We start from the raw sequence: 22,719 nt of genomic DNA on the forward strand, positions 1-22,719 counted from the left end.
GTGTATACAGTTTTCACATATAAATACATCCGAGCAGAAAAAATAATTTAGCCTTTTGATCCTGCTTTTTTATATATATTTTATGCCTCATTAGCCGCCAACGACCGGTCACGCCAGTGAATTAACACGCGTACTGATGTTGGCACTCCCGAGAAGAGTCTTATAACGCTCTGGGGATGAGCGTATAACATATATGCAACTCAGAACCTTCCTAGGAATAACCGTCCCTTCGAGTGCCTATCAGAAACCTTTTGAATTCTTAAAAAAGAACTGGGAAATAATAAGACAATCTTGTGTGTTGACTAGATACCTCTCAGAGTGCTGTTAGTGGAATCATCAGAGAAGTAATCCTTCTCTCAAAGGGTTTATCATCAGAGAAGTAATCCTTCTCTAAAAGTGTTTATGTTAATAGAAACATCTTACTAATCCCATCGACTTGATCGTGAGGCAATTCCTTGGTTATTTCCCAGGAAGTAGATGAGCATCATGGAGTCATGTTTGAGTGGGGACCCGTTGGTAGTGGAGGGCCTCAGGCTTCCGCTCTCAAACCTCAGATGATGATAGAACATACGAACAACTGAGATATTGGGATAAACACCATTAACCAATGTCACATAAGTTGAGCTGGAAATAAATTGAGCCGAAAGATTAAAATTGGTTAAAAATGAGTAATTGTTAAAAAATAGACTAAAGATTGGCAGATGCACTTTGAAAGTTGACATATTTAGGGTTTTTGTATCTTAGAAATAATTTGAGAGTCACATAATTTCAGCTCTAAAACACGAGATGAGAGACAGCCTCGTCACATGATGGGAAAGTCTGGTCACGTGCATGGGGCACCACGTCACGTGCATGGGGAACCTGGTCACGTGCATGGAGACCCTGGTCACGTGCATGGAGACCCTGGTCACGTGCATGGAGAACCTGGTCACGTACATGGGGAACCACGTCACGTGCATGGGGAACCTGGTCACGTGCATGGAGAACCTGGTCACGTGCATGGAGACCCTGGTCACGTGCATGGAGAACCTGGTCACGTACATGGGGAACCACGTCACGTGCATGGGGAACCTGGTCACGTGCATGGAGAACCTAGTGACGTGCATGGGGAACCACGTCACGTGCATGGGGAACCACGTCACGTGCATGGGGAACCACGTCACGTGCATGGAGAACCTAGTCACGTGCATTGGGAACCACGTCACGTGCATGGGGAACCACGTCACGTGCATGGAGAACCTAGTCACGTGCATGGAGAACCTAGTCACGTGCATGGGGCACCACGTCACATGCATGGGGAACCTGGTCACGTGCATGGAGACCCTGGTCACGTGCATGGAGACCCTGGTCACGTGCATGGAGAACCTGGTCACGTACATGGGGAACCACGTCACGTGCATGGGGAACCTGGTCACGTGCATGGAGAACCTGGTCACGTGCATGGAGACCCTGGTCACGTGCATGGAGAACCTGGTCACGTACATGGGGAACCACGTCACGTGCATGGGGAACCTGGTCACGTGCATGGAGAACCTAGTCACGTGCATGGGGAACCACGTCACGTGCATGGGGAACCACGTCACGTGCATGGGGAACCACGTCACGTGCATGGAGAACCTAGTCACGTGCATGGGGAACCACGTCACGTGCATGGGGAACCACGTCACGTGCATGGAGAACCTAGTCACGTGCATGGAGAACCACGTCACGTGCATGGGGAACCACGTCACGTGCATGGGGAACCACGTCACGTGCATGGAGAACCTAGTCACGTGCATGGGGAACCACGTCACGTGCATGGGGAACCACGTCACGTGCATGGTGAACCTGGTCACGTGCATGGTGAACCTGTCACGTGCATGGAGAACCTGGTCACTTGCATGGAGAACCTGGTCACGTGCATGGAGAACCTGGTCACGTGCATGGAGAACCACGTCACGTGCATGGAGAACCTGGTCACGTGCATGGTGAACCTGGTCACGTGCATGGAGAACCTGGTCACGTGCATGGTGAACCTGGTCACGTGCATGGAGAACCTGGTCACGTGCATGGTGAACCTGGTCACGTGCATGGAAAACCTGGTCACGTGCATGGTGAACCTGGTCACGTGCATGGAGAACCTGGTCACGTGCATGGGGAACCTGGTCACGTGCATGGAGAACCACATCACGTGCATGGAGAACCTGGTCACGTGCATGGTGAACCTGGTCACGTGCATGGAGAACCACGTCACGTGCATGGAGAACCTGGTCACGTGCATGGTGAACCTGGTCACGTGCATGGTGAACCTGTCAGGTGCATGGAGAACCTGGTCACGTGCATGGAGAACCTGGTCACGTGCATGGTGAACCTGGTCACGTGCATGGAGAAACTGTTCACGTGCATGGAGAACCTGGTCACGTGCATGGAGAACCTGGTCACGTGCATGGAGAACCTGGTCACGTGCATGGAGAACCACGTCACGTACATGGTGAACCTGGTCACGTGCATGGAGAACCACGTCACGTGCATGGAGAACCTGGTCACGTGCATGGAGACCCTGGTCACGTGCATAGAGAACCTGGTCACGTGCATGGAGAACCTGGTCACGTACATGGAGAACCTCGTCACGTGCATGGAGAACCACGTCACGTGCATGGAGAACCTGGTCACGTGCATGGAGACCCTGGTCACGTGCATGGAGACCCTGGTCACGTACATGGAGAACCTGGTCACGTGCATGGAGAACCTGGTCACGTGCATGGTGAACCTGGTCACGTGCATGGAGAACCTGGTTACGTACATGGTGAACCTGGTCACGTGCATGGTGAACCTGGTCACGTGCATGGAGAACCACGTCACGTGCATGGAGAACCTGGTCACGTGCATGGTAAACCTGGTCACGTACATGGTGAACCTGGTCACGTGCATGGAGAACCTGGTCACGTACGTGGTGAACCTGGTCACGTGCATGGAGAACCTGGTCACGTACATGGAGAACCTGGTCACGTACATGGTGAACCTGGTCACGTGCATGGTGAACCTGGTCACGTGCATGGAGAACCTGGTCACGTACATGGTGAACCTGGTCACGTGCATGGGGAACCTGGTCACGTGCATGGTGAACCTGGTCACGTGCATGGATAACCTGGTCACGTACATGGTGAACCTGGTCACGTGCATGGTGAACCTGGTCACGTACATGGTGAACCTGGTCACGTGCATGGAGAACCCCGTCAAGTGCATGGTGAACCTGGTCACATGCGTGGAGAACCCCGTCACGTGCATGGAGAACCCCGTCACGTGCATGGAGACCCTGGTCACGTACGTGGTGAACCTGGTCACATGCATGGAGAACCCCGTCACGTGCATGGTGAACCTGGTCACGTGCATGGAGAACCTGGTCACGTGCATGGTGAACCTGGTAACGTGCATGGAGAACCCCGTCACGTGCTTGGAAAACCTGGTCACGTGCATGATGAACCTGGTCACGTGCATGGAGAACCCCGTCACGTGCATTAAGAACCTGGTCACGTACATGGTGAACCTGGTCACGTGCATGGTGAACCTGGTCACGTGCATGGTGAACCTGGTCACGTGCATGGTGAACCTGGTCACGTGCATGGAGAACCACGTCACGTGCATGGTGTACCTGGTCACATGCATGGAGAACCTGGTCACGTGCATGGAGACCCTGGTCACGTGCATGGAGAACCTGGTCACGTGCATGGAGAACCTGGTCACGTACATGGAGAACCTGGCCACGTGCATGGAGAACTACGTCACGTGCATGGAGAACCTGGTCACGTGCATACAGACCATGGTCACGTACATGGAGAACCTGGTCACGTGCATGGAGAACCTGGTCACGTGCATGGTGAACCTGGTCACGTGCATGGAGAACCTGGTCATGTACATGGTGAACCTGGTCACGTGCATGGTGAACCTGGTCACGTGCATGGAGAACCACGTCACGTGCATGGAGAACCTGGTCACGTGCATGGTGAACCTGGTCACGTACATGGTGAACCTGGTCACGTGCATGGAGAACCTGGTCACGTACGTGGTGAACCTGGTCACGTGCATGGAGAACCTGGTCACGTGCATGGAGAACCTGGTCACGGACATGTTGAACCTGGTCACGTGCATGGTGAACCTGGTCACGTGCATGGAGAACCTGGTCACGTACATGGTGAACCTGGTCACGTGCATGGTGAACCTGGCCACGTGCATGGTGAACCTGGTCACGTGCATGGTGAACCTGGTCACGTACATGGAGAACCCCGTCACGTGCATGGAGAACCCCGTCACGTGCATGGAGAACCTGGTCACGTACGTGGTGAACCTGGTCACATGCATGGAGAACCCCGTCACGTGCATGGTGAACCTGGTCACGTGCATGGAGAACCTGGTCACGTGCATGGTGAACCTGGTCACGTGCATGGAGAACCCCGTCACGTGCTTGGAAAACCTGGTCACGTGCATGATGAACCTGGTCACGTGCATGGAGAACCCCGTCACGTGCATTAAGAACCTGGTCACGTACATGGTGAACCTGGTCACGTGCATGGTGAACCTGGTCACGTGCATGGTGAACCTGGTCACGTGCATGTTGAACCTGGTCACGTGTATGGAGAACCACGTCACGTGCATGGTGTACCTGGTCACATGCATGGAGAACCTGGTCACGTGCATGGAGACCCTGGTCACGTGCATGGAGAACCTGGTCACGTGCATGGAGAACCTGGTCACGTACATGGAGAACCTGGTCACGTGCATGGAGAACCACGTCACCTGCATGGAGAACCTGGTCACGTGCATGGAGACCCTGGTCACGTACATGGAGAACCTGGTCACGTGCATGGAGAACCTGGTCACGTGCATGGTGAACCTGGTCACGTGCATGGAGAACCTGGTCACGTACATGGTGAACCTGGTCACGTGCATGGTGAACCTGGTCACGTGCATGGAGAACCACGTCACGTGCATGGAGAACCTGGTCACGTGCATGGTGAACCTGGTCACGTACATGGTGAACCTGGTCACGTGCATGGAGAACCTGGTCACGTACGTGGTGAACCTGGTCACGTGCATGGAGAACCTGGTCACGTGCATGTAGAACCTGGTCACGTACATGGTGAACCTGGTCACGTGCATGGTGAACCTGGTCACGTGCATGGAGAACCTGGTCACGTACATGGTGAACCTGGTCACGTGCATGGTGAACCTGGTCACGTGCATGGTGAACCTGGTGACGTGCATGGTGAACCAGGTCACGTGCATGGAGAACCTGGTCACGTGCATGGTGAACCTGGTCACGTGCATGGTGAACCTGGTCACATGCATGGAGAACCCCGTCACGTGCATGGTGAACCTGGTCACGTGCATGGAGAACCTGGTCACGTGCATGGTGAACCTGGTCACGTGCATGGAGAACCCCGTCACGTGCTTGGAAAACCTGGTCACGTACATGGTGAACCTGGTCACGTGCATGGTGAACCTGGTCACGTGCATGGTGAACCTGGTCACGTGCATGGAGAACCCCGTCACGTGCATGGAGAACCTGGTCACGTGTATGGAGAACCACGTCACGTGCATGGAGAACCACGTCACGTGCATGGAGAACCCCGTCACGTACATGGTGAACCTGGTCACGTACATGGTGAACCTGGTCACGTACATGGTGAACCTGGTCACGTGCATGGTGAACCTGGTGACGTGCATGGTGAACCAGGTCACGTGCATGGAGAACCTGGTCACGTGCATGGTGAACCTGGTCACGTGCATGGTGAACCTGGTCACATGCATGGAGAACCCCGTCACGTGCATGGTGAACCTGGTCACGTGCATGGAGAACCTGGTCACGTGCATGGTGAACCTGGTCACGTGCATGGAGAACCCCGTCACGTGCTTGGAAAACCTGGTCACGTACATGGTGAACCTGGTCACGTGCATGGTGAACCTGGTCACGTGCATGGTGAACCTGGTCACGTGCATGGAGAACCCCGTCACGTGCATGGAGAACCTGGTCACGTGTATGGAGAACCACGTCACGTGCATGGAGAACCACGTCACGTGCATGGAGAACCCCGTCACGTACATGGTGAACCTGGTCACGTACATGGTGAACCTGGTCACGTACATGGTGAACCTGGTCACGTGCATGGTGAACCTGGTGACGTGCATGGTGAACCAGGTCACGTGCATGGAGAACCTGGTCACGTGCATGGTGAACCTGGTCACGTGCATGGTGAACCTGGTCACATGCATGGAGAACCCCGTCACGTGCATGGTGAACCTGGTCACGTGCATGGAGAACCTGGTCACGTGCATGGTGAACCTGGTCACGTGCATGGAGAACCCCGTCACGTGCTTGGAAAACCTGGTCACGTACATGGCGAACCTGGTCACGTGCATGGTGAACCTGGTCACGTGCATGGTGAACCTGGTCACGTGCATGGAGAACCCCGTCACGTGCATGGAGAACCTGGTCACGTGTATGGAGAACCACGTCACGTGCATGGAGAACCACGTCACGTGCATGGAGAACCCCGTCACGTACATGGTGAACCTGGTCACGTACATGGTAAACCTGGTCACGTACATGGTGAACCTGGTCACGTGCATTATGAACCTAGGCACGTGCATGGAGAACCTGGTCACATGCATGGAGAACCTGGTCACGTGCATGGAGAACCCCGTCAACGTGCATGGAGAACCACGTCACGTGCATGGTGAACCTGGTCACGTGCATGGAGAACCTGGTCACGCGCATGGTGAACCTGGTCACGTACATGGAGACCCTGGTCACGTGCATGGTGAACCTGGTCACGTGCATGGAGACCCTGGTCACGTGCATGGAGAACCCCGTCACGTGCATGGTGAACCTGGTCACGTGCATGGAGAACCTGGTCACGTGTATGGAGAACCTGGTCACGTGCATGGTGAACCTGGTCACGTACATGGTGAACCTGGTCACGTGCATGGTGAACCTGGTCACGTGCATGGAAAACCTGGTCACGTGCATGGAGAACCCCGTCACGTGCATGGAGAACCACGTCACGTGCATGGAGAACCTGGTCCCGTGCATGGTGAACCTGGTCACGTACATGGTGAACCTGGTCACGTGCATGGTGAACCTGGTCACGTGCATGGTGAACCTGGTCACGTGCATGGAGAACCTGGTCACGTGCATGGGGAACCTGGTCACGTGCATGGTGAACCTGGTCACGTGCAGAGAAAGAGAGTCTGGTCACGTGCAAGAGACCTAATACAGAGTCTCCCGTTCCTGTATCCGTCAAGCTGGTTACATGACGTAACAAAATCAAGGAGTCAGCGGCCAGTCACTTATCCTAAAAGTGTTTCCTGTCGAGTCCACTTAACCCGGATCACGTCAGACTGGAGGAAGTTAATCCTGTCTACAAGTCAATCCAGCAATACTTGCAAAATTGCCTTTACGGAAAGCTTCGCTGGAACTCCAATGAGGCTAAAGGATGTCTGGAAATCGAAAGAGACATAATGCGCCTGTAACACTAAGAACTCCCATAGACCACCTCGAACACCGATGAGTAGAGTGCCTCGAACTACAAGGATGGCAGCAGGATATCTTAGACATAGATGAGGCAGAAGAACATTTAGAGCTTGAAGGAGGCAGTATAGTGCCTCGAACTCTGAAACGGCTATTGGACACTTTGACCAGTTTTAGAGTATGCCGCCCCATAGTGGATCCCCCTCTAAAAAAATCATAGTCAAGAAGGAAGTTCCTTCCTGTTAAGTAGGAAGTTTCTTGACAGGAAGCAGAAATTTGCACCGAGACTCGTATCAGAATTGCGAGGGATGCAGTATGAAGAGAGACTGAGGGAACTAAACTTGATAACGCTGAAGGAACTAAAACTTGATAAAAAGGAGGAGAGGGGAGACATGATACAGAAGTCTGAAATCCTTAGGGGCATTGACAGGGTGGAAACACAGGAAATATTCACAATGAATACCAATGAAAAAAGAGGGCACGGAGGGAAGCTTGAGACTGAGATATATCCTAGAGATGTTGGAAATGTTTTCTTTAGTATAAGCGTATATATATATATATATATATATATATATATATATATATATATATATATATATATATATATATATATATATATATATATATATATATATATATATATATATATATATTTATATATATTTATATATATATTATTAAATATGACCGAAAAAGTAAGATTAATAATTCTAACACGAATTTTCTCTATCTTTCTAATGTTTTTTTTCACTGTTGATGGTAATTCAAAGATCAATTCTCCAAAATTCATTTTTATTTCTAGTCTGACGCGACACTTGAGCGCGTTTCGTAAAACTTATTACATTTTCAAAGACTTTAGTTTAAAACACACAACTGAAACTGAATAGAGCTTACACATCTTCGAGGTTTATATCTACATTTGGATGAGGTGGATGAGGTGAAAAACGAACTTTCAGCAATGGGTATTGAATGGGTATTAAATTCCAACACAAGACAGAACACGAAACAATGGGTATAGAACGGAAGTAATTGTAGAAAGCCTATTGGTCCATATTTCTTGATGCCTCTATATTGGAGCGGAGTCTTGAATTGGGTAGAATATAGTTGTGCATTAATTGGCTGTTGATTGCTGGTGTTGACTTCTTGATGTGTAGTCCCTCGCAGACGTCAAGCCGCCTGCTATCGCTGTATCTATCGATGATTTCTGTGTTGTTTGCTAAGATTTCTCTGGTGATGGTTTGTTTGTGGGAAGAGATTATATGTTCCTTAATGGAGCCCTGTTGCTTATGTATCGTTAAACGCCTGGAAAGAGATGTTGTTGTCTTGCCTATATACTGGTTTTTTTGAGGCTTATAGTCCCCAAGAGGGCATTTGAAGGCATAGACGACGTTGGTCTCTTTTAAAGCGTTCTGCTTTGTGTCTTTCTCCCCATCAACAGTGAAAAGAAACGTAAGAAAGATCGAGAAAATTCGTGTTAGTATTATTAATCTTACTTTTTCGGTCATATTTAATAATATATGTCTACAGGAAAGACTGCTACCAAAATATACTAATATATATATATATATATATATATATATATATATATATATATATATATATATATATATATATATATATATAGATATATATATATTTATATATATATATATATATATATATATATATATATATATATATATATATATATATATATATATATATACATATATATATATATACAGAGAGAGAGAGAGAGAGAGAGAGAGAGAGAGAGAGAGAGAGAGAGAGAGAGAGAGAGAGAGAGAGAGAGAGAGAGAGAGAGAGAGAGAGAGAGTATGAATGTTTATTTGTATATCATAATATACAAGCAGGTGACAAATGGATGCCAGTAAAACCACAGCGATTGCGAGGGTCGTAAAGCGGGGCAGGAATACTCGTGTGGGCGCTTGAATAAAAATAAAAATAAACCAATTTTCGTATAGAATTGGTAATGCATGAGCTCCTGCATTGGCAGCACTGGAGCCGACAGTCTATCATAAATTTCCCCTTCAACCAACCATTGATCACCGGTGCCAATGCTGGAGTGTGAGAGTAGTGAGAGCCCAATCTCATGATATCCTGGGACCAGGGGGGGGGAGAAGGGGAAGTGCCCTGGGAACAGGGGATGGGAGAGGAGGAAGGGCTCGTGCCCTGGGAAAGGGGGGATCAAACAGGTTTTTTCCTTTAATTGTTCGCGCCTGTTCACCCAGCAGTAATTAGCGGCTGGATTGGTAACCGATTTGTGGGACTCTTTCTGTGGAAAATTGTCGGATTTTGGGTTAAGATAATCTGTGTGAAGTTATGTAAGGAATGCTGCACGACTTCTGAGAAATGTAAGAAAGGCAGAGAGAGAGAGAGAGAGAGAGAGAGAGAGAGAGAGAGAGAGAGAGAGAGAGAGAGAGAGAGAGAGAGAGAGAGAAAGAGAGAGAGAGAGAGACTATTAAGTATGATTATATATAAATTATATGTATATCAGTGCAGATTGACTCACAAGACTGTGCCTTGTGTATGTGTTCAAACAGTTGTCCCCTCTCACTCGGACATTTGATTCTCCCGTTTATCAAATGTCCGTTTATCAAATATATATATATATATATATATATATATATATATATATATATATATATATATATATATATATATATATATATATATATAAATGTCGTACCTAGTAGCCAGAACGCACTTCTCAGCCTACTATGCAAGGCCCGATTTGCCTAATAAGCCAAGTTTTCCTGAATTAATATATTTTCTCTAATTTTTTTCTTGTGAAATGATAAAGCTACCCATTTCATTATGTATGATGTCAATTTTTTTTATTGGAGTTAAAATTAACGTAGATATATGACCGAACCTAACCAACCCTACCTAACCTAACCTAACCTATCTTTATAGGTTAGATTAGGTTAGGTAGCCAAAAAAGTAAGGTTAGGCTAGGTTAGGTAGGTTAGGTTGTCGAAATAACATTAATTCATGAAAACATGGCTTATTAGGCAAATCGGGCCTTGCATAGTAGGCTGAGAAGTGCGTTCTGGCTACTAGGTACGACATATATATATATATATATATATATATATATATATATATATATATATATATATATATATATATATATATATATATTTATATATATACCGAGAGATATACCTCATTTATCTGTGTATATACAAAGAGCTTACTTCAGCCCTGGGCAATGTACAGAAAAATGTATACCTGCTGATTCATCAATAAACTACTGTAGTTTATATAATCCACAAGATCAACATTAAATCATACACGTCCATATTTAAAATTGCGTTTTGAATTTCTTTCTACCACTCCTTTGTCTAACCAGATATTCGTATTGACAATTCAAACACTTAAAAAGCTCTTTCTGACATTAGTGTGGGATACGTGTGCCTGATGTGACCATCTGTAACGCCGTCTTCTGCTGTTCCCAGCTAGCTGTAATTATTGTTTTTTTGTGATCGTGTGTGTTTGTTTGTGTATATCTGTGTGGTGCGGATATTCCCAGTAGCACGGGCTACGGTGAGCCCTTAGTGGACTTACCTGGCACAGGAGCGGGGCTGTAACTGGCCCGTAACGCAACGCGATCATATCGGATTTATACCATAGGGAGGTCAGGTATATACTATTAGGTAACATAAAAATTCTAATAATATACTAATAACGACTCGTTACGTAATGATACATTTTCATGAAAACTAAATTAAATAGTTTTTTTTATATACAAACCCAGCAAAATGCAGTTTATTTTGGTTTAAATTTTGTATAAATCATAATACTTTGATGGCTGTCTTATAAATGCATTGTATACAGATTTTAATTGGAGTTTTTAGCGCAGCTTGCAACATGCGGTGCACATCTGACATTAACGTTCTTTATATTAACCAGTAATTACTGATATTGCAGGCGTGCCATCCTTACGTCGCCGACTGTGTTGCTAAAGGTCGTGTTGAGGATGGCGATGAACGTGTTGGTACCCCTGCTAATCCCATTGGGAGAACAGCTCACAAATGGTAAGTCTCTTATCAATGATCCGTTCCTTAAGCCTTGGATTATTTATAGCTTAATATTTTTCACAGGTATTTACTCTTGTTAGCTGGATATATTATGCGTGGTTGTCCTTCAAGGTAGGGTAATAGTCGCGATAAATAAGTTGTACTTAAACTTGCTTATCTTGCTTGATATTTCTTACTTTGTTCAGCTTTGGGTCAAATATCACAAAGGTTCTAATAACTGGTGCTCTTTGAAGTGCTATGAATATTTGGAACATGGATAATAATGGAATCCGCTAACCTATTGGCCTATGCAATGCTGGGATACAGCTTTGCTCTATGTGTGTGTGTGTGTGTGTGTTTTCAGGTGGCAAAGTTTGTTTAAATCCGCTTTGTCAAGGTTCCTAAAGGCTACACGAATGTTTGGGGTCGTTGCATACGCTGCTGGTATTGTCCTAATTATGAGCACCTAAAATGTCGAGCTTTATAAGTCAGCTTTCTGTCCTTCTTCTGTGACAGTCTCAAGTCGTTGTGATTAAATCATTTAGTTAACTGACGAATATTAAAAACTAAATTTGTGCTAGTAATGATCTCTGTGGTACTCTGCTTCTTATCCGCTTCAATTATGATTGCAACTATTTGGCTATAACTTTGCTTCTTGTTAAGTACAGATTCGCATTTCGTGTGAGAACGATTATTGTTATTCCGGCTTCCTTCTAATGTTTATATACATGACTTGTGAAGTACTTTGTCCCGAGCTTTCTGGCAGTTCAAAAGTTGCGATAAAGTCCTTCTCTTTCCTGCTTGATCACCTACATGATATTTTGCTGTAGAATTCAAGTCGGGTTGCTAGACCACAGGTCCCTTCATGGATATGTAATACTTTATTTTTGTTATATTATGAAATTTGTCTTTTTTTTGGTGCTCCAATAGATTTTAAATAAAATTTCTAATAATGATTGGGTATATATGTCAGTGATACTGGACTATAGTATGATTCACCACTCTATCCCTTCTCATAAATACAGGTATATCCTAAGCTGTCTAAGTAGTTCTTTTTCCCCCAGTAATGTATTGTTCATTATCGCAAGGGGGTTGCCCAGAGCCTCAGCCAGTCGTCTTCAGCATATACGGGAAGATCTAATATCATTTAACAAATTTCGAAGGGTCTTCATTCTTAAAATGGCTTCTCTACTTCTTTATAACTCTCTGTGTTATAAGTTATATTTCGTTCTGTCTTAGTTGGTGTAGTTCTGCGCCGTGCCACAGGGAGGTACTTTGATTTTATTTTGCATACTTCTTTAAAGACTTCTTTTTGCTCCTTTTATGTGTCCTTATCATTTCCCTTTTACCATTCCTCTCTCTTGCTAAGTCTGACGATATGATAATTTAAACATCTATTTCTACTTATGAAGTAGTTTCAGTTTGCCATTAGCTATTGATGCTGTATATGTAACCTAACTGATGATCTTTAACAGGTATTCCAATTTTCCTTTGATCTATTTTCTCTATTATTTCTCAAAGTTTTCTCTCTGAGCTACATTTAATGTAATGTTAACTAAATTGAATGGGAAATTTTGGCAAATTACAATAACAGACACGATTGGATTTACACAGCATGACTTAAGAATCAAGCAGCAAGTGAAAGGATAGTAGAGAGCACAAGCCACAAGTGAACACTTGAAAATCCAGAAAGTGCTTTGAAGAGCAGATCTTGCAAAGCACCATACAGTGAGTAACAACATTTATTCGCAGAATGAGTCCAAGACGTATAATCACTGGAGATTTTAAGCATCAAAAGATAAACTGGGAGGCGCTAGACCCACGCCAGGAAACAGCGGATTGCCAAATTTATAAACAGCTCATATTTTGTCATAATAATAATATCATTAATGTCATATTAACTTAATAATCATCTAACTGTTGTCTTGGTACAGAGTCTCGGCTCTACTCCAGCAAGACGAGGAACACGGTAAGGGAGCTTTATGGTCAATCAGAACTCTAGAGCTTATTTACACAGGCTGCAATACACCCAGCTTATTTCCTTTCCTTTTACCAGAAGAATGGCCTCGTAAATGACACTCAACTACCTTTTTGGTCATCGAAGCGTATGATCACCCCCCCCCCCTCCCACCCCCCGCTGGGGAAAGGTGATTTCAAAGAGGCTCAAATTCCTTAGAAGTAACTTTGTAAGGCAATATATTTAGAGGAGGAAATGCGAGCAGGGAGAGAGGGGATCAATTAACTTGGCTAGAGTTTGTTTTCAGACGAGGCAGAGGCAGATATTCCACTGGGAGCCAGCGGCCACCGGAGATTGGTCGTTCTCTATATAACCGGAAGGAAAAGCAAACCAAGAAGGCAGAGCGGTGAAGATAGACGACCTTTTGCTGGAACTCTGTGCCTTGTGAGCACCTAATAGGGCTCACACACACACACACACACACACACACACACACACACACACACACACACACACACACACACACACACACACACACACACACTCGTAGGGGGGGGGGCCTCGTAGCCTGGTGGATAGCGCGCAGGACTCGTAATTCTGTGGCGTGGGTTCGATTCCCGCACGAGGCAGAAACAAATGGGCAAAGTTTCTTTCACCCTAAGTGCCCCTGTTACCTAGCAGTAAATAGGTACCTGGGAGTTAGTCAGCTGTCACGGGCTGCTTCCTGGGGTGTGTGTGTGTGTGGTGTGGGGAAAAAAAAAAAAAAAAAAAAAAGTAGTTAGTAAACAGTTGATTGACAGTTGAGAGGCGGGCCGAAAGAGCAAAGCTCAACCCCCGCAAAAACACAACTAGTAAACACACACACACACACACATGCCGGTACGCGGTAGGGTAGGGTCACGTTGTTGATGCGCTCCTAGAAAAAGTATTTATATCTCGTGACATCTGAGTAATACCATCTGAGTGATACCGAGGAAAACCATTGTGGAACTGTATTACGAAGTGTAACACTCCGGATAAGAAATAGTTGTTTCAATGACTGTGTCTGATAGTGCAAAGTTGCAAGTAATCAAGGAGTACGACATCAGTGTCACGGAGGAAACCTGGCGCCTGGCAGCGGTGCGAGCGCAAACAAGGCCTACAGATCGCGGATTTCTTCATAAACTCACCTATTGTGCACTTGGAGGTTGAAGTGGCCGGTAAGTGTCAGTCTCTTGTGTCAATCTAACGGTGTACAATGTTCATTTAGTATAAAACTTAGGCTTGGATATAAACTAAATTAACTCAAACGAAAATCGAGAAATATACGGCTCATTTGCGACTAGTTTCTCACACATAGGTGAGAAAGTAGTCGCCACCAGAACCCCCCCCCAAAAAAACACGTTCCCACTCTCCCTCACCCGTATCCCTCCGCCTCACACACACATACACCATACCGCACCCCCCATGTATCACAAACAGGATTTGGCACCTATGGGATAGATTTGACCATACTACAATCAGCCACTCTCCTCCTCTCCCTCTCTCTCTCTTCTCACTCTCCCAATCTCTCTCTCTCTCTCTCTCTCTCTCTCTCTCTCTCTGCCCCCCCTCCTGGCAAACCCTCTCATAGTAAGTAAACATAGTAAGAACAGGGACAAACAAATTCAGTGGGGACTTCGAAGAGAACAGGGAAAAGTCAATGTGACCAAATGGTGAAAGTGTTTGCCCAGGTTTTGGAGGATATCAGAAGGAATTTGCAGGATATGAATAATACAATAAGCAACCTGTAAAGCGAGCTGACAGCAGCAAAAGACGAGATTAAAACACTTAAAGAGAACAATACCGAGACGGAGGCTCAGATAATCATCCAAAGAGAAGATGAAAATGGTACTTTGGAAGGGACTGCTATAGTACAAGCAACATTTGCGGAAACGCTAAAAAACAACAAGGAAGTAATGTCCACAGTGAGGGAGGTAGCCATGAAAGCAGCCACCTCACAGGAGGCAGCAAAGGCCACTAGTCAGCTGCTGGAAAGAAAAAGATCAGTGGTAGCTGTGGGTATTAAAGAGCAGGAAGGTTCTAATAGGACAGAATGGAATGATAAGGACAGAGCAGCAGCGAATGAAATACTAAGGAGGTTCGAGATGGAAGGGACTGAACATAGAATTGAGAAGGTTTTCAGGATGGGCTGATACAACAAGGACAGAGACAGTGTGTTAAAGATAGTGTTTGCAAACGAGGCCACAAAGGAGAAGATTCTAACAAGGAAGAGCCACCTGCAATATGTGGGAGAATTCAAAAAATTATTTCTGCTGAGGGACATGACGAGGGAGGAGAGAGCCATGGCTGCAGAAACAAGAAAGAAGCGCCGGGTGAGAGGAGAAAACCAGGAAAAAACACAGCTCCCAACACAACATCCCCAGGGGTGAGGGGGGAACCCACAACCAGCAACCCAGTAACACCAGAGGGGAGGGCAACCCCACCACCCTCCTCTGCATAGAAACCTCCCCTACTCCGAACCCCTCCTGACCCCACTCAAATGTTCAGCCACCTCTCCCTCCCTCCTCACCCCACTCCAACCCTGCTTCCCCTACCCTACTCCCACCATATCCCATTCCCCCCTTTCCTCCCCTGTCCTCCCTCCACCTTCATCCCATACCCTCCCTGTCCACCCTTCACTTGACCCCCCCACCCCTCACTCCAGTATCCTCCGAGATCCCGTTACCCACCCCACATCTCACACCCATGGAACAGCTTCCCCCATCAGCAGAACGCTCACCAAAAAGGGAACATGAGAAGGGACAGAAGAAAGTGAGTCTCAAGGCAATGTACAGTAACATAGATGGGATTACAAATAAAACAGTTGAACTTGGAGAATGGGTACTTGAAGAAAACCCAGACATAATAGCACTCACAGAAACAAAGCTAACGAAAACCATAACAAATGCTGTAATCCCACAGGACTACTGAGTTGTGAGGAAAGAGAGAGAGGAAGAGGAGGTGGTGGTGGTGAAGCTCTGCTAGTAAGAAAAGGCTGGGACTTTGATAAAATGGTTATTCAGGGCTGTGAAGGTTTCAGTGACTATATAACAGGTACAATAGCAACTGGAGGACAAAAAATTGTAGTCGCAGTCATATATAACCCGCCACCAAATGACAGAAAACCCAGACAGGAATATGATAGAAACAACATGGCCACCATTAACATAATAGAAGAGAGAACAGCATCTCTCGCTAGTAGGAATGAATCTGGACTACTAATCATGGGGGATTTAAACCACAGGAAGATGGATTGGGAGAACAGAGACCCACAAGGAGGCCCAGATACATGGAGAGCTAAGCTGCTTGACGCTGCAACAAGAAACTTTCTTAGCCAGCAAATCAAGGGACCGACAAGAATGAGAGGGGAGGATGAACCAGCTACGCTTGATCTGATATTTACCCTTAATGAGTGGGATATAAGGGAGGTTAAGATGGAAGCACCCTTAGGAATGAGTGATCACAGTGTATTGATCTTTGAGTACTTGGTAGAGTTAGGACTTATCTCCCCCCAAAAAAACTAGAAAAGAAAAGACTGGCATACCGAAAGGGTAATTATGAAGGGATGAGAAGTTTCCTAAGGGATATACCATGGGACACAAACCTCAGAGCTAAGTCGGTACAAGACATGATGGACTATGTCACCCAAAAAGTGTCAAGAGGCAGTAAACAGGTTCATCCCGGCCCAAAGGGAAAAATCCGAGAAGCAAAAGAAGAATCCATGGTTTAACAGGGCATGTATGGAAGCAAAGGTACTGAACAAAAGAGCGTGGAGGAACTTCCGAAATAACAGAACACCAGAAAGCAGAGAGAGATTCCAGAGAACCAGGAATGAGTATGTTAGTGTGTGAGAAGGGAAGCAGAGAAAAATTATGAAAATGATAAAACATGCAAAGCAAAGACCAATTCAAAGCTACTCCACAGTCACATCAGAAGGAAAACGTCAGTGAAATAACAGGTAATGAAACTTAGAACAGGTGAGGATAGGTATACAGAGAATGACAAAGAGGTGTGTGTGAGGAACTCAACAAGAGGTTCCAGGAGGTCTTCACAATAGAACATGGTGAGGTCACTGCACTAGGAGAGGGGGCAGTAAACCAGGCGGCCTTGGAAGGGTTCGAAATTATGAGAGATGAGGTCAAGAGACACCTGTTGAATCTGGATGTGAGAAAGGCTGTTAGTCCAGACGGGATCTCACCATGGGTATTGAAAGAGTGTGCAGAGGTACTCTGCTTGCCACTCTCCATAGTGTATAGTAGGTCACTGGAGATGGGAGACCTGCCAGAAATATGGAAGGTGGCTAATGTGGTCCCAATATACAAAAAGGGTGACAGACAAGAGGCACTGAACTACAGGCCAGTGTCCTTAACTTGTATACCATGCAAAGTGATGGAGAAGATCGTGAGAAAAAATCTAGTAACACATCTGGAGAGAAGGGACTTCGTGACAAATCGCCAACATGGGTTCAGGGAGGGTAAATCTTGCCTTACAGGCTTAATAGAATTCTACGATCAGGTGACAGAGATTAAGCAAGAAAGAGAAGGCTGGGCGTACTGCATTTTTTTGGACTGTCGGAAACCCTTTGATACAGTCCCCCATAAGAGGCTGGTACATAAACTGGAGAGACAGGCAGGAGTAACTGGTAAAGTGCTCCAGTGGATAAGGGAATACCTAAGCAATAGGAAGCAAAGAGTTACAGTGAGGGGTGAGACCTCAGATTGGCGTGAAGTCACCAGTGGAGTCCCACAGGGCTCTGTACTCGGGGCTATCCTGTTTCTGATATTCGTGAACGATCTCCAGGAAGGTACAGACTCATTCCTCTCAATGTTTGCTGACGATGCCAAAATTATGAAAAGGATTAAGACAGACGAGGACTGCTTGAGGCTTCAAGAAGATCTAGACAAAATAATGGAATGGTCCAACAAATGGTTGTTAGAGTTTAACCCAAGTAAATGTAATGTAATGAAGATAGGTGTAGGGAGCAGGAGGCCAGTTACAAGGTATCATTTAGGAGATGAAATTCAACACAAGTCAGAGAGAGAGAAAGACCTGGGGGTTGTTATCACGCCAGATCTTTTCCCTGAAGCCCATATCAAGAGGATAACATCAGCAGCATATGCCAGGTTGGCTAACATAAGAACGGCATTTAGACACTTATGCAAGGAATCATTCAGAACTTTGTATACCACCTATGCACCTATGTCAGACCAATCCTGGAGTATGCAGCCAAAGCATGGAGTCCATATCTAGTCAAGGATAAGACCAAACTGGAAAAAGTTCAAAGGTTTGCCACCAGACTAGTACCCGGGCTGAGAGGTATGAGCTACGTGGAGAGACTCCTGGAATTAAACCTCACGTCGCTAGAAGACAGAAGAGTTTGGGGGATATGATCACCACATACAAGATTCTCAGAGGACTTGACAGGGTAGATAAAGACGGGCTATTTAACACAAGGGGCACACGCACTTGGGGACACAAGTGGAAACTGAGTGCCCAAATGACCCACAGAGATATTAGAAATATGTTTTTTATTGCATTAGGCAGTGATGTGGTGGAGGCTGACTCCATACACAGTTTCAAGTGTAGATATGATAGAGCCTAATAGGCTCAGGAACCTGTACACCAGTTGACTGACAGTTGAGAGGCGGGACCAAAGAGCCAGAGCTCAACCCCAGCAAGTACAAATAGGTGAGTACAAATAGGTGAGTACACACACACACACACACACTTTCGTGGAGAGAGTCACATGTGGTGTCCGTATGGTCCGCGAATGACATCAATTATCTCGAGACATTGAAGTGTTACGGACATAAGAAACATAGTTTTTTGTCACAGGAGTGTGTATAAACGCAGTGATCAAGTGTATAGTGAGCTCCTACAGCGGTAGAGCAATTAAGAAAGCAAAAATAAGGTCGAGTGGCATGATCAGTGTGTACCGATGGGTCAGTCTAGCCAGGACCTACGGCTTGCTTGCTGAGTGATGTGTTGTGAAGCGGATTGTAGCATACATAGTGATTGATCCCCCTAAGTGTGTGCACCCTTTAGGATCGTATACTAAATTGCACATAGCAGCTGACGACCAGTGAGGAAGATAGGAACGAATGGTATACCAGGAGCACGTGGAGACAACCAGGAGCCCTTGGAGACAACATTGATACCAGGGCAGAGGAGAGGACAGGCGACCAACCCCGTCATAAGGACATCTCCTCAAACTCACCTTGGCGTGCTTGCTCGAGGTGAGCTGACTATAGATACTCCTCTCTAGGTCATCAATAAGGTGCACAGAGCGATTTAAAATATTTAATTTAAAGTAGGTCTAAATATCTTAAGTATACACCTCCTTGTGGTTCACTCTGGGTACAGGGTTTGACACATACTACCCTGGTGACCGCTCACCCATCCCTCCCACCTTCCCACGCCTTACACTGTCCCAAGACACCCCCCCCCCTACCCCTCCCCCTAGACACAAACACCTCCACACTCAACACACACACACACACACACACACACACACACACACACACACACACACACACACACACACACACACGCTCACGCACACACACACACACGCACACGCATACACGCACACGCACACACACATACACACACACACACACACACACACACACACACACACACACACACACACACACACACACACACACACACACACACACACACACAACCTCCCTCTCAACCCTCCTGCACTAATCTGCCCCACACCCCCTCACCATCCCCTCCCCCACTTCCACCTCCCCCCATACTCTCTCACACACCTCTCTCTCTCTCTCTCTCTCTCTCTCTCTCTCTCTCTCTCTCTCTCTCTCTCTCTCTCTCTCTCTCTCTCTTTCCCTTCCCTCTCCATTCCTTCTCCCCCTTTCTCCCCCCCCCTCTCTCTCTCTTTGTCTCTTTCTCTCTCTGTCTGTCTGTCTCTCTCTGTCTCTCTCTCTCTCTCTCTTTCTCTCTTTGTCTCTCTCTCTCTGTCTATCTCTCTCTCTCTCTCTCTCTCTCTCTCTCACTCATAGGGGAAACATGAAAGAGACACAAACTCGGGGTGACAAACGCAGGAGGACAATCACGGCGGGAACAAACTAAGAGGATGGGGTGGAACAGGAAGCCTGGATGAAGGAAGTATTCCAGCAAATGTGGGATGAATTCAGTGAAGGACTGAGGGTAATGAGGGAGACAGTAGCCAACCTGCAGGATGAACTAAGGGCAGCGAAGGAGGAGATAAGATGCCTGACGGAGGCTCCTCCACAATACCAGACACAAACCGTACCCCAGGGAGATGAGAATGCTACTGTGGAGGGGACCACCACAACCCAGATCTCATTTGCTGAAATGCTTAAAAAGAGCCCTGAAGCTAGGTCTGCAGTTAAGGAAGTTGCCATGGAAGTGGCTTCCTCTCAGGAAGCACCTAGATGTACTAGCCGGATGATAGAGAGAAATAGAGCAGTAGTAGTAGCAGGCATTAAAGAGCAAACAGGGAAAAGCCCAAAGGAGCGGAGAGACAAGGACAAAAACGCAGTTACCGAGATCCTTTAAGTGGTAAGGATGGAGAGAACTGACCAAAATGTTGAAAAAGTTTTCAGGCTTGGAAAGTACAACAAGGACACAGACCAAATGATCAAGGTGGTATTCATGAGCGAAATCACGAAAGAGGAACTGATAGCAAGGAAGAGCAGTATAGCAAATGTTCAGAAGTTAAAAAAAGTATTCCTGCAGAGGGATATGACAAGGGAAGAGAGAATGCAGGCAGCAGACGCGAGAAAGGAGCGCAGGGAGAGAGAAAGGAATCAGAGCACCACAACCCCGAACCCTACAATCCCAGAGGGGAGTGGGGAACCCTCCTCGAACAGTGCAACAACCACAGGGAGTAGGGCACCACCCCTACATACTACCCAACAGACACTAAGGGTAGTAGTGTCTGTTGGGTAGTAGTGTCTGTTGGTTCCCCCACCCCACCTAAGTCTTCCCCTCTCCACCACTCCTCTAAACCCTCCCCTCAGCCCTCCTGTTCCCCCCACGCCCCCCAAGTCCTCCCTCCTTTTCTCCCTCCCAAGCCCCCCATCTCCCCTATCCCCCAAAGCCTCTCCTTCCCCCATGCTCCCCCAACCCTCCCCCCTCTCACCCCCAACCCTCTCCCTCTCACTCTCCCCCCAACCCTCCCACTCTCACTCTCCCCCCCTACCCTCCCCCTCTCACCCCCCCCTACCATCCCCCTCTCCCCCCCCCAAGCCCTCTCTCCTCCACCAGTCTCCCCGTACCAGATCCTCCCAGCTTCCACTCACCCCAGATACCACAGGACCCGCCAGAGGAGAAGCAGAAGAGATGTCAGTTTCAGGGTGATGTACTCGAACATAGATGGGATCACAAGCAAGACAAGTGAACTAAGGGAAAGAGCACAAGAAGTGAACTCAGATGTAATCGAACTCACTGAAACAAAACTCTCTGGAATCATAACGAATGTCGTGTTTCCCCAGGAGTACACAGTAATAAGGAAGGAGAGGGAAGGTAGGGGAGGAGGCGGAGTAGCCCTACTCATGAGAAAGAAATGGAGTTTTAAGTAGATGGCTATTCCGGGCTGTGAGGGGTTCAGAGACTACATAGCAGGCACCATGACAATGGGAGGACCATGAATAGTAGTAGCAGTAATATACAACCCTCCACCAAATGGCAGAAGACCCAGTCAAGAGTATGAAAATGAACAACATGGCAGTTAACACTATAATTGAGAGGGCAGCCTCTGCTGCCTGTAGAAATAGATCCCACCTGCTCATCATGGGCGACTTCAATCACGGAAGGATTGACTGGCAGAACAAGGAACTGCATGGAGGCGAGGATACGTGGAGAGCCAAACTATTGGAGGTGGTGACTAGAAACGTTTTAACCCAGCATGAAAGAGAACCCACAAGGATGAGAGGCAATGACGAACCAGCGAGACTCGACCTAGTCTTCACTCTGAACGACTCCGACATAAGAGAAATCGGTTTTGAGGACCCAGTAGGAATGAGCGACCACAGTGTATTGGTGTTTGAGTACCTGATTGAAGAAGGGTTATTGAACTCGAGGAGGGATACCGAAACAAAAAGGTTAGCATACCGAAAGGGAAACTATGAGGGGATAAGAAAATTCCTAACAGATATAGCATGGGAAACTGAGCTCAGGGGAAAGACGGCCCAAGATATGATGGATTACATCACGCAGAA

General features: G+C 46.8%; 2 protein-coding genes across 2 annotated transcripts; one reads left to right on the forward strand and one right to left on the reverse strand.

Annotated features, from left to right (window-relative positions):
- Nucleotides 1–422: 422 nt before the first annotated feature.
- LOC138373570 (dynein heavy chain-like) lies at nucleotides 423–3,708 on the reverse strand. The gene is made up of 4 exons (XM_069339786.1): nucleotides 3,056–3,708; nucleotides 2,813–2,959; nucleotides 1,117–1,365; nucleotides 423–624 (listed from the first exon to the last, which is right to left on the reverse strand). The coding sequence occupies exons 1-4, from the start codon at nucleotides 3,706–3,708 to the stop codon at nucleotides 423–425; spliced, it is 1,251 nt and encodes a 416-aa protein (XP_069195887.1).
- A 481-nt stretch (nucleotides 3,709–4,189) lies between these two features.
- LOC138373571 (Kruppel-like factor 18) lies at nucleotides 4,190–14,677 on the forward strand. Its single transcript, XM_069339787.1, has 6 exons — nucleotides 4,190–4,705; nucleotides 5,252–5,494; nucleotides 5,714–5,956; nucleotides 6,176–6,418; nucleotides 11,441–11,547; nucleotides 14,539–14,677. The coding sequence occupies exons 1-6, from the start codon at nucleotides 4,190–4,192 to the stop codon at nucleotides 14,675–14,677; spliced, it is 1,491 nt and encodes a 496-aa protein (XP_069195888.1).
- The last annotated feature ends 8,042 nt before the right edge of the window (nucleotides 14,678–22,719 follow it).

The sequence above is a fragment of the Procambarus clarkii genome, chromosome 42, assembly GCF_040958095.1.
Source record: "Procambarus clarkii isolate CNS0578487 chromosome 42, FALCON_Pclarkii_2.0, whole genome shotgun sequence".
Classification (NCBI taxonomy): Eukaryota; Metazoa; Arthropoda; class Malacostraca; order Decapoda; family Cambaridae; genus Procambarus; species Procambarus clarkii.